The sequence below is a fragment of the Somniosus microcephalus genome, chromosome 3, assembly GCF_052327205.1.
Source record: "Somniosus microcephalus isolate GS21.2 chromosome 3, FLI_Smic_1.0, whole genome shotgun sequence".
In the NCBI taxonomy this organism is placed as follows: domain Eukaryota; kingdom Metazoa; phylum Chordata; class Chondrichthyes; order Squaliformes; family Somniosidae; genus Somniosus; species Somniosus microcephalus.
Genome location: NC_140989.1, coordinates 39,017,780 through 39,030,912, shown reverse-complemented (window position 1 = coordinate 39,030,912; position 13,133 = coordinate 39,017,780). Strand labels below are relative to the sequence as shown.

The window sequence follows — 13,133 nt, the reverse complement described above, 5'->3', positions numbered from 1 at the left end:
TCGCTCGATCTTTGTGGGCGGCTTTCTTCGAGGTTAGCGGCGAGCACCATCACTGGCCGCAAAATAAAAGGCTATGGGATTCCAAACGCAGTGTTCTTACAACTCCCTCACCTCTGCCTTTGATGCCTTTGTCCCTAGTAAAATCCTTTCTCTCTCCTACTTAGTCATTGAATGACATCAGTCCTGGCTCAGTCGCAGTTTCCTTTGATGAAAGGTCACTGAGCTGAAACAGTGGGGAATTTTAACTTTAAAAAAACAGCGGGTTGAGGGCGTGTGGAAAGTTAAAGTGTTAAAAATCTCAATCACCTTCTGAACCTGCCTCCAACCCACCCACTTCCGGTTTTAACAGGGGCGGGCAGCCAACCTGCTCCCTGGAGGCGGGTTGTCTAGTTAAATATTATAATGAGGCTGGAAGCCTCTGCTTTAAACTCCATTCTGTATTTATCTTTGGCTGGTTGGGTTTGAAGGCCTCTTGAAACCCGCCAGTTAATGCAAGGTGGGGACTGCTGGATCCAGGAGGTAAGTGCCTTTACACTTACCTCCTGAATCCAGCATCCCTTCCTAACCCACCCCCGTGATCGGAGACCCCCCCCACGAGGCCTCCGATTTCCCCCCCCCCAGGCCTCCGATACCCCCTCCAGGCCTCTGATCCCGCCCATGAGGTCCCCCCATGCTGCTCCGGCCCCCGATCTGCTCCTCTGGCCATCGATCGTTCCTTAACCCCACCCCCGCTCCTCCGGCCCCCGATCGTTGCCAACCCGCCCTCTGTTCTGCCAACATCCCCCTGCTCCTCCGGCCCTTCGCCTGTTCCTCCGGCCGCCTATCGTTCCCTAACCCCCCCCCTCCCTCCCACTCCTCCGGCCCCCGGATCCTCATCTGACCACACCCCACTCTTCCAGCTGCTGATCCTCACCGACCGCCCCCCTCCCCCGTGCTGGTCCCGGCCTCCAATCGTTCTCCGACCCTCACCACCCCCCTTGTTGGTTCTTCCAGGTTTCCCGACCGCTTTCGAGCCCCCTCCCTGCCACTCCCAACTTACCTTCCCCATTAAAATTTAGCCCATCAACTCTCTTTTTCTCTCCACAGATGCTGCCTGACCTGCTGAGTGCTTTATGCTTTTTTCTGTTTTTACTTCAAATTTCCAGCATCCCCAGTATTTTGCTTTTGTTTTAGTGAAGTGGAGCTGATTGGCTCTAAGCAGCCACTGGTCATACATACAACATAACACTGGTATGACATAATTGTTTTGACAAAGGAGCCTCACCCCAAATGTCAACTCCTCTACTACCAAATGCTGCTGAGTATTTCCAGTATTTGTATGTACTTGATAGACCTGAAAATTTATATATAATTGAGGGAGGAGAGGAGCTTGCAAGCTACACCCTCTACTTGTTGCTGTGACTCATCATTTCATGCCAATGCACCGTGTGCAAATTTAACTACAATTTAACTACATGTATATGTAACATATTCGAGATCACTGTTTATTTTATCTTTACATCAGGTGTCCCCTCCAACGATAAAGTTCTCTGTTCTGCTAGATGGATATCAGAGTTCATTCAACTATAATTTGCAAACAGCAAATAACTCCCTGACTCAGCGCTGCACAGCTGTCCGTCACCGTGGAACTCCTAATAGTTATTTGAGGTTAGTCTGTGAGAAACCAAGAAGCAAAATGTTGTCTGGAAAGAGTTTTGTTCTTTTGAACCGCGGGGTCAGTATGATCAGCAGAAGATTTAATCACACGGTCGGGATCCTTGGAGCACCTTTATCGAGGGGACAGGTACGCTGCGCGGATGCTAGTTAGGAATCAGAAAGTTTTAAAAGCGCGTTTACCGTCTTAATTTACCGTAAGCTTCTTCTGCCCGTCTATAGGGAAAGGAGGGCGTAAAAATGGGACCAGACGCTTTAAGGAATTCAGGGTTGCTGACAGTGCTTCAGGCTGGAGGTGATAATCGACAAGGTCATTAGAATGTTAAATACCGAGATCACCCCAAAAGGGGCAGTGAAATAATACCACAGGAAACTTTTCAATTCTCATTTTGTGCTAGAAATAAAATGCATGATTTGTGGAGAATTTATAAATTAAAGCCACTTTTTTTTATCCGCGTGTCTATTACCATAAGAAATACCAAACTGCTAACATAGTTCATTTTCCTTGCGATCGACTGCACCTACGAACCAGGCGAGAGAATCGGGTTCTTGCCCTCGAAAATTAAAAAAAATAATAATTTGGGAGTCATAAATGTAAACACTGAAAGCGCTTTTATTTACTCTTAACGTGCACGAATCTTTCTCAAACAATCAGTATTAACACTAAACTGTTCAATACGAACAGCAAGAGTAAATGACACTTTCAAACTGGCCCTGGCTAGATATCGCAGAGGATTCCGGAGAGTTAAGAACATAAGAAACAGGAGCAGGAGTAGGCCAATCGGCCCCTCGAGCCTGCTCCGCCATTCAATAAGATCATGGCTGATCCAATCTTGGCCTCAACACCACTTTCCCGCTCTCTCCCCGTACCCCTTGACTCCCTTGTAGTTCAAATGTCTGTCAATCTCCGCCTTGAATATAGTCAATGACTCCGCCTCCACAGCTCTCTGGGGTAGAGAATTCCAAAGATTCACGACCCTCAGAGAAGAAATTTCTCTTCATCTGCGTCTTAAATGGGTGACCCCTTATTCTGAAACTATGCCCCGTAGTTCTAGATTCCCCCACTAGGGGAAACATCCTCTCAGCATCCACCCTGTCAAGCCCCCTCAGAATTTTATATGTTTCAATAAGATCACCTCTCATTCTTCTAAACTCCAATGAGTATAGGCCCAATCTGCTCAACCTTTCGTCTTACGTCAACCCCTTCATCCCAGGAATCAACCTAGTGAACCTTCTCTGCACTGCCTCCAATGCAAGTATATCCTTCCTTAAATAGAGAGACCAAAACTGTACGCAGTACTCCAGGTGTGGTCTCACCAGCGCCCTGTAAAGTTGCATCAAAACTTCCCTACTTTTATACTCCATGGCCTAGAAATTCAGTTGTTAGCGCCAGCCGCTAGCGCCTTAGGAGGAGGAGAAGTGGGGCGCTAAGCGGCTAGCGCCCGGGCACGGTGCGCTCTGCACCTCTCGCGAACTTCATTTAAGATTTAGCGGCGGCGCAAAACCGCAGCGCCCGCTCAGCTGCACGCGCAGATCCTGACGTCATTTCATGGTGCAACGCCCTTGGTGCGCCCCGAACCGGAACTTCAGTGGTGCCGCCCTTATGTGCGCCTGGCGCCCCCAGCGACTGGTAGAGGGGAACGGTTCCCAGTCGCTGCGGGGCACTAATTAAAGGGGACTCCTCCTGCAGTATAAGTGGCAGCCATTTTGTTCCACTCCTTCTTTGTGAGAGATGGATATTTGGAGAGAGACAAAGGGAGAGAGCGTTCCGGTTTGACTCAACGCTCGCACAGGTACTTCTGGCTTCAGCCCAGACCTTTGCACTTGGATTTAACTTTCAGTGCCATAGCCTTGATTTGAAACATATAATGGGGGCTGCAATGGGTGGAAACGTTGGCTTACTGCATTGCATTCAAAGGGCTCAGAGACGCCGTGAGAGAGTGCCAGTCATGGCCAGACGGAGAAGGGCCAACAGGCGTCGGCACAGGAGGCCTTACCCACCCAGGGTATACCACCAGCAGTTCTCATATCTGAACATGTCTGAGGAGCAGTGTGTTCGGAGGCTGCGATTCAGAAGGGAGGTGGCCACTGAGATCTGCCACCTGCTTCGCAGAGATCTGCAGCCACAGCTGAGGAGCAGGACGTCTCTGTCGGTGGCAGTGAAGGTGACGGTGGCTCTCAGCGTCTATGCCACCGGCTCCTTCCAATCCGCTACTGGGGTCATTGCCAACATATCCCAGTTCGTGGTACATTGCTGCATCTGCCAGGTGACCAATGCCCTTTTCAGAAGGAGACGTCAGTTCATCTCCTTCCCCATGACCCTGGACAAGCAGCAAGAGCGTGCAATGGGATTTGCAGCATTAGCGGGCTTCCCCATGGAGCAGGGCGCCATTGACTGCATGCATGTGGCTTTGCAGGCACCCCTACAGAATGCCGAGGATCACCGCAACCGGAAGGGCTACCATTCGCTCAACGTGCAGTTGGTGTGTGACCACAGGCAGCTCATACTAGCTGTCAATGCCTGCTTTCCAGGCAGCAGCCACAATGCCTTCATCCTGCGCCAGACTTCTGTGGCAGACATTTTCGAAGCCCAGGCTCACCCACGAGGATGGCTTCTCGAAGACAAAGGCTATCCTTTGTGCACCTGGCTGATGACCCCACTCCGTGCGCCCAGCACCCCTGCTGAAGAGCGATACAATGACAGCCATCAAGCAACCAGGAACATCATTGAGCACACAATCGGCGTGCTCAAGCAACGGTTCCGCTGTCTGGATCGTTCCGGGGGAGCCCTACAGTACTCGCCTGAGTGAGTCTCCCATTTCGTTGTAGTGTGCTGCATGCTGCACAACCTGGCTATCCGCAGGACTCAGCCACTGCCAGCAGACATTGGAGGACCACCAGAGGAGGAGAAGGAGGAGGAGCACCAACACGGGAGGGAGGCACAAAGTACAAGGACCGTCCGTCGGCGGCTTATTGCAACTCGGTTCTAGGCCCCCTCTCAGGGAATGGCTTGTGCCAATGAAAGAAGATGAATGTAGCCGCTCCGCAAGCCCTCAGCCGGTCAAGGCAACAAATACTTCCAAAAGCAAACATGGACAATGCGATTAAAGAACAATTTTTACTGTCCAAACTCTGTGCCCTTCCCGCATGACAAACTAATTCAGAGAAACCCCCCAAAAAACAGTCAGAGACATAACTGGCTCTCACAACCTTCAGAAAATGCAAAAAGCAGTTAAACAAAAATGACCATGATCCTTGGCCTTTATAAGAAACAAACACAACAGTCTCGGCCTTCATATATAAAAGAACACAACAGTCTCGGCCTTCATACATAAAAGAACCCTCGTGGCCTCCTATAAAAAAATCTTGTGGCCACACCTTCTACTTTTTCCCCTGCGCGGGTGATCCATCTCGCTTCCGCGAGTGGCCCCTTCCCGGCCTGCAGCTCCTCCTCAATGGGACCCCAGTGGCTGCAGCAAGGCTGGGAGGAGGCTGCTGAGGGTCAGATGGTGAGACGGCAGATGCCCTTGGGGGTCGGCCTGGACCAGCTCTGGGCCTGGAGGGGCCGGCTGCTGACTGCTCCAACTCTGCTTGGGCGGCAGCAGTCTGTCCTACGGGTGGTGGCAGCTGCAGTGGAGGAGTGACAGTGTTGGCTGCAGGAATGCTGCCAACCTGACAGAGCACAGGCACTCCCTGGTCGGCTGATACACTGGCACTCGCACGGACCAGCACTGCAGCATGCGCAGCAATCTGCTGAAGCACAGACTGCTGGGCTGCTGTGGCGCGGCGAGTGCCCCGGCGATGCCAGGCCGATCCAGCGAGGGTGGCAGCAGTTAGTGCCCGTGTGGCCCTGGTCTGTGTCTGCATCACACCAGCCAGTGAATGCACGGCACAACTGAGCACTTGGCTGGAAGCCGCCTGTGATGCAGTGAAGTCCTGCTGACTCCTAGCCTGTGCTGCCGCAAAGTCCTGCAGACTCCTGGCCTGTGCTGCCGCGAAGTCCTGCAGACTCCTGGCCTGTGCTGCCCTGAATTCCTGTACACTCCTAGCCAGTGACTCTATGGAGTCAGACATCCTTGCCACTGCAGCCATGAGCTCAGTGTGCCTGCGCTCAGCCTGGGCGCCCATTTCAGCAAGGAGCCACACCTCTGCGCTCACCGTAGCAGGACTGGAGGCCGCACTCACCCTCCGGGGAGAAGGCCGCTGAGCTTCCCCACCCCTCCCGCGTTGCTGCAGCCTGCTGGGCCCCGGAGCTTCTCTCTCCTCAGACCCTTCCCTCCTGCTCCCCTCCAGGGAAGACGTGTCTCCATCATGGCCATGGGCTGCCTCGGCTGAGGATGTCACTGATGGGCCGGCTTCCTCTTCCTCCTCCTCGATTTCCGAATCAGACACAGTGCCAGCTTGAGGGCCCGCCTCCTCACCTGGCGGTTCACCATCTGAAAGCAGGGAGGCACTAGAGTTGCTTTAGAGTGAGGGTAGGGCAGCAGCGAGGGAGGCATGAGTGCTGCTATGCACTGCATTGGTTCGATAGTGGCAAAGGATGCTGGTATGGGGCGCAAGTGGAAAGAGAGAGGTCAAAAAGGTGATGCTCTTACCATTGGGGCCCACAACAGGGTCGGCATCTCCACTGGCGACAGGGCCAATCAGCCGGCCTGCCATAATGCGCTCCACACGCTGCTCCAGGTCACTGAGCTGTTTGAGGTCAGGACGGCCTCCCCCGGTCTGTCGCTGCTGCCTTCGGTTGTGGGCCAGCTTGCCCTGCAAGAGAAAGGATGGCCTCTAAGTACAGTGTCAAGCCCTCATCTTGCCTGCACTGCCTCCCATGGTGGAATAGCCCTGACAGTGTGTAAAGCCCTGAATGTGCAAGTGATTTTCATGACAGTCCCATAGCTGCTGGATGAGGGCTGGGCATTAAGGCTTTCAGGTCCCTTTGGCCATAAAGTAAGGTGCACATGCAGGGATGAGGAGGATACTGGAAAGGGTACTCAGCCTGACAACCCGAGTGAGGTCGTTGAACTTTTTTCTGCATTGCACAGGAGTCCTGCCAACCACGCTGTTGGAGGTCACCCTGTTTGCCACCTCCCTCCAGGCTTTTCGATACTTGTTGGGCAGCGGCCTCCTGCCACTATCAGGGAAGAGGACAAGGCGCCTGCGCTCCACTGCGCCAACCAGTACCTTCAGGGCACCCTCGCTGAAGCACTGCGCTCGCTCCCTGGCCTTCTCCATAGTCGTGGGTGTTGACCTGTTGAAGCAGCTATGTTCAGGGCTGCAGTGTGCAGGGCGTGGCAGCCAAACAAATCCACCCTCCCCCTTTAAGAGCTGACCGGCGCCAGCGTGTCTGCCTTCAATCAGCAACTCACCGCACCTGCACTGCGCCCGCCCTCGGTGGTAGCGCCCCGGCTCGCCGGCTTAGCGCCTTATGATAGTCGTGCATTGCCTGCTTTAGCGCAGCAGCAACCTCTTGGGGCGATGCAACTGAATATCGGCGAAGGTGGTGCTAAGTTGCGCCGGGCGCAAAATTTAGCGAACGCCCGGCTGTAGCGCCCCAAACGTGGCTATACTGAATTTCTAGGCCTATATCCCTTGCAATAAAGGCCAACATTCCATTTGCCTTCCTAATTACTTGCTGTATCTGCATGCTAACCTTTTGTGTTTCATGTACGAGGACCCCTAGATCCCTTTGTACCGCAGCATTTTGTAGTCTGACTCCATTTAAATAATATTTTGCTTTTTCATTCTTCCTTCCAAAGTGGATAACCTCACATTTTCCCACATTATACTCCATCTGCCAATTTTTTCCCCACTCACTTAACCTGTCTATATCCCTTTGCAGACTCTTTGTGTCCTCCTCACAACTTGCTTTCCCACCTATCTTTGTATCATCAGCAAATTTGGCTACAGTACACTCAGTCCCTTCATCCAAATCATTAATACAGATTGTAAATAGTTGAGGCCCCAGCACTGATCCCTGTGGCACCCCACTAGTTACTGATTGCCAACCTGAAAATGACCCATTTATCCCAACTCTGTTTTCTGTTAGTTAGCCAATCCCCTATCCATGCCAATATATTACCCCCAACCCCGTGCGCTCTTATCTTTTGCAGTAACCTTTTATGTGGCACCTTATCAAATGCTTCTGGAAGTCCAAATACACCACATCTACTGGTTCCCCTTTATCCACCCTGTTTGTTACATCCTCAAAGAACTCTAGCAAATTCAAGAAATAGAAAATGCTGGAAATACTCAGCAGGTCAGGCAGCATCAGTGGAGAGAGAATCAGAGTTAATGTTTCAGGCCGATGACCTTGAGTCAGAACTGGAAAAATTTAGAGATGCACAGTAACAGATTTTAAGCAAGTGCAGGGGCAGGGAAAGTGGGGGAGGGGAGGAAAGAACAAAAGGGAAGGTCTGTGATAGGATGGAAGGCAGGAGAGATTAAATGATTAAAGGGATGATGGTGCAAGGCAAAAGGGACAAGTAAAGAAATAAAAGATGGGTCTAGAGGAGGCATAAATGGCAATAGCAGAATCATTACCAACTGCTGCCTGAAAAATATGGGAGCAGTGGTTATGATCTGAAATTGTTGAACTCAATGTTGAGGCCGGAAGGCTGTAAAGTGCTTAATCGAAAGATGAGGTGCTGTTCCTCGAGCTTCCACTGAGCTTCATTATACTTGAATATCACTGACTGAACTCACATTAACAGATTACAACAATATCCTTATTTGTTCAAGTGGACCATTCAGCACTTACATCTTATTCTTTTAAATTTAATTAGAATGAATGCAGTGGGTGGCTAAAGTGAACATTGGTCCCTTAGAGGATGAGACCGGGAAACTAGTGGTGGGGAACATGGAGATGGCAAAGACGCTGAACAAATATTTTGTATCAGTCTTTACAGTAGAGGACACTAAAAATATCCCAACACTGGACAAACAGGGGGCAATGGGGGGGGGGGAGGAGCTAAACACGATTAAAATCATTAAGGAGATGGTACTCGGTAAAATAATGGGACGTAAGGCAGATAAATCCCCCGGACCTGATGGCCTACATCCTAGGGTCTTGAGAGAAGTGGCGGTAGGGATTGTGGATGCATTGGTGATTATTTTCCAAAACTCCCTGGACTCAGGAAAGGTCCCGGCAGATTGGAAAACTGCTAATGTAACACCCTTAATTAAGAAGGGAAGTAGACAAAAAGCTGGAAACTATAGACCAGTTAGCCTAACATCTGTGGTTGGCAAAATGTTGGAGTCCATTATTAAGGAAACAGTAACTGAGCATTTGGATAAACATAATTTAATAGGACAGAGTCAGCATGGTTTTATGAAGGGGAAGTCATGTTTGACAAATTTGCTCGAATTCTTTGAGGACGTAACATACAGGGTGGATAAAGGGGAACCAGTGGATGTGGTGTATTTGGACTTCCAAAAGGCATTTGACAAGGTTCCACACAAAAGATTACTGATCAAGATAAAAAATCACGGGATTGGGGGTAATATACTGGCATGGGTGGAAGATTGGCTATCTAACAGAAAACAAAGAGTTGGGATAAATGGTTCATTCTCGGGCTGGCAATCAGTAACTAGTGGTGTTCCGCAGGGGTCAGTGCTGGGACCCCAACTCTTTACAATCTATATTAACGATTTGGAGGAAGGGGCCGAGTGCAACATATCCAAGTTTGCCGATGATACAAAGATGGGAGGGAAAGCAGAGAGTGAGGAGGACATAAAAAACCTGCAAAAGGACATTGACAGGCTAAGTGAGTGGGCAGAAATTTGGCAGATGGAATATAATATTGGAAAGTGTGAGGTTATGCACTTTGGCAGAAAAAATCAAAGAGCAAGTTATTATCTAAATGGAGAGAAACTGCAGTGCTACAGTACAAAGGGATCTGGGGGTCCTGGTGCATGAAACACAAAAAGTTAGTATGCAGGTGCAGCAGGTGATCAGGAAGGCCAATGGAAACTTGGCTTTTATTGCAAGGGGGATGGAGTATAAAAACAGGGAAGTCTTGCTGCAGTTATACAGGGTATTGGTGAGGCCACACCTGGAATACTGCGTGCAGTTTTGGTTTCCATATTTAAGAAAAGATATACTTGCTCTCGAGGCGGTTCAGAGAAGGTTCACTCGGTTGATTCCGGAGATGAGGGGGGTTGACGTATGAGGAAAGGTTGAGTAGGTTGAGCCTCTACTCATTGGAGTTCAGAAGAATGAGAGGCGATCTTATCGAAACATATAAGATTGTGAGGGGGCTTGATTGGGTGGATGCGGTGAGGATATTTCCACTGATGGGTGAGACTAGAACTAGTAGGGGGCATAATCTTAGAATAAGGGGCTGCCCTTTCAAAACTGAGATGAGGAGAAACTTCTTCACTCAGAGGGTAGTAAATCTATGGAATTTGCTACCGCAGAGAGCTGTGGAAGCTGCAACATTAAATAAATTTAAAACGGAGATAGACAGTTTCCTAGCAGATAAGGGAATTAGGGGTTACGGGGAGAGGGCAGGGAAGTGGACGTGAGTATAGATTCAGATCAGCCATGATCCTATTGAATGGCGGAGCAGGCCCGAGGGGCCATATGGCCTACTCCTGCTCCTACTTCTTATGTTCTTATGTTAAAGCCTGAATATGAAAATGGAACTTTAAAACACAGGTTAAACTGAGGCTGTTAACTGGGATTGAATGTAAATTACTGGCTAATTCCAGTGATCAAGCTAACCATACAGCTAAGCATTTTTAGGTAGTTGACATTTCTAATTGAAAGCCATGGAAAGGTTCAGAGGAGGCCAAGTTAGTCTGCCCATCTAATATAAAGGCTGCTGCAGTAAGGTGTCCTGCTGCTAGATGTTACTGGCATATTCAATAAATATCACATTCACAAAGCACGCAAAAGACACAGTAGAATTTTCACACTGCCACACTTGATATGTGGGCCTGGATCATACATATCAGAAGGCTTTAATTACGAGGCTATCACTGCTGAACCAATTCAGTTCCTCACCCAATAGTCACACACAAGCAGAGATCGCACTATAGTGATCAGGAATGGGAACCCTGGCTGATGTTTTTTCATTCTGTAGCCCAGAAATACTGAAGTCAGTTGTAGCACCCCTCACACTCTGGTTTAGATCGCTATTCTGTGCTGAGTTGGCTAATCAGCCTGGGACTTTCTTGGATCTGTATGAGCTCACTGCACAACGAGGGGTGCGTTTACCAAGTCAGCCAGAGAGAGTCCTTAAAGATTATTTACTGATTCATGAATTTATACTTAATTGAGTCAGTTTGAATTTACCTCCCCCCCCCCCCCACTCACTTTTTCCCCCTCCATGTTTTCTTTTTGAGGTTGTAATCTGAAAGACTATGGCAATTTGAAATTTGAAGATGAGCCGAAAGACGAGCCATTCAGAACAGTCAAAATGCCACGGACTGTGGGAAAAGCAACTGAAAAGCTATCTCAAGCTGTAAGCAAAGTGAAAGCAGATGGCCGGGTCTGTGTCATTCTTGGGGGCGATCACAGGTATTTCTTCTACTTTTGTTCAAATTATAGACTTTAAGGACATGTACAAGAAAATAATCCAAAATGTTCATCAGCATTTCATGCAACTGCTGAAAATATAGGAAGTTTATTAAAATATAAAGTGTATTTCCTATTCATGGATGACTTGTAGAAAAGATATTTGAACAGTAAGACTTAGGACATGTACACAACTATCATCAGAGACTATAGTCACCTAGTCCATGAGGCAAAATAACAACAGAAAATGCTGGAAAAACTCAGCAGGCCAGGCAACATCCGTGGAGAGAAATTAGAGTCGACGTTTCGGGTGAACCCTTTTTCAAAACTGGAAAGGAAATGAAATAGATCGAAGGCAGGGCTGCGATAGAACAAAAGAAGTAAAGAGACATTAAGAGGTATTCAAAACCAGATGAGATGGTCCACGAGGCAACTTGATTGAAGGGGAAGAGGGTCAGATTGAAATATCGAAGGTGGCAATGGATGTTACTTATGTAAAGAAATGTTTTGGGGATGCTGCTGGAGCAGTTGCTGAGCCCTCAAGAGCATGAATACATAGAGATAGTGTGCTAACAAAATTTTAAGGAACTGTTCAGTAGACTCTGCAGTAAGCCTATGCCATTAGTTATTCACTAAGATGTAAAGCATGAGGGTGAGGATGTTGCTGTAATACAATTCACAATGGGACAGCATTCCAACACATCACCGTATGGCTATTCTCTGGGCACACTGGGGGTGAAATTCAACTACGGCATGGGCACAAAACGGATGGTAGTGAATTGGCCACACGTTGTACACTCAGGCCATATAATTGAGTATGTTGGGAAGATTTTTTTGGGTCTGCATCCAAGCACACTGGATCGTTTGAACGCAGTGAATATTGGAAGATCAGGGAGATCAGATAGCATGCCTGTAAAGCAATGGTGGGCAAACTACGGCCTACGGGCCATATCCGGCCAGCCAAGTCATTTTATCCGACCTGCTGGACGGGGCAGAAGTAGAACGCAAGCCGGAGCTCGAGCTGCACATTACTCTATCCACTTTAACTTCTCATGGGTCAGAGACAGATCTGAACTGCAGCCAGGGAACACACAGTAATACTTAATTCAATTTATCAATTCGCAAAAGTGATTCTCTTTGGCCCGATCTTAACAGGATCCGTTCCGCGATTCTGGGCCCCAATGGTGGACGTCTGTACCCAGAATGCACTGTGTACTCAAATATGCCCTATCCATTTTAGAGTGGAGTCATTGCTGCTCATCTCGATGACTCTTTTTACTGAAGAAAGAGACCAGCGCTGTGACTTTCCTCTCCCGGTACCCTGAATACGGCGACAGGGTGGGGGGGGGGGGGGGGGCGGTGGTGGTTCTCATCGCCGTCTTAGACACGTGAGTGGACCCCAGAGCGCAAGGACTCCAGGTAATGGCATGCGATTGTAGTTCAGGCTTTGCGAAGCCTCGGGCTCCTGTAGTCAGCACACTAAAAAGAGAACACCACTTGCGTCAGAGACCCTGCAGACTCGAGCCGCTTTGCCAAACAGTTACGTAGACTTTCAGTACAACATTTGATCGATCGATCAATCATTTCATTCATTTAGTAATGGAAGATTTTACTTCTTACACAATTTGTGTACTTAAGATAGTATCTGACTACTATCTGAATTTATGTTTATAAATTTTTGGGAGGGTAGAGGTAGGAGTGATGATCAACACTATGCGTTGACCTGTTTCAAATTTACCAATTTAACACTTTGCCCTCACCAATAACTGTTAGTGGGGTTATTAATTCTTGCACAATTATTCACTCGTTTTAATATTTTCCCACTTAATTAGCATAGAGGAGGCATAACTAAATGGACCCGGGTATATTGGACATTACATTCACTATTTTTAATTTTAATAGTAGCTGTTGTGGGATTTCTCTCTGCCCCAAAGCAGACGGAGACGAGTACTGGTTCCAAGCGATTTTT

At 48.7% G+C, this 13,133-nt stretch overlaps 1 protein-coding gene across 6 annotated transcripts in view; it reads left to right on the top strand.

The window, feature by feature from the left end:
* The first annotated feature begins 1,298 nt into the window (after positions 1-1,298).
* Positions 1,299-13,133, top strand: part of LOC147120986 (arginase-1-like) — a 78,790-nt gene continuing 66,955 nt past the window's right edge. Inside the window, exons 1-4 of one of the 6 annotated variants that reach the window (XM_085980183.1) lie at positions 1,299-1,316; positions 1,505-1,783; positions 1,876-1,963; positions 10,993-11,167. In XM_085980183.1, the coding sequence (XP_085836309.1) occupies positions 1,676-1,783; positions 1,876-1,963; positions 10,993-11,167 (371 nt within the window). In that variant the 5' untranslated portion in view covers positions 1,299-1,316; positions 1,505-1,675. Of the gene's footprint in view, positions 1,317-1,368; positions 1,784-1,875; positions 1,964-10,992; positions 11,168-13,133 lie in introns of those variants that run through there. The other 5 variants (XR_015075973.1, XM_085980185.1, XM_085980184.1 and 2 more) reach the window with 5 other exon arrangements.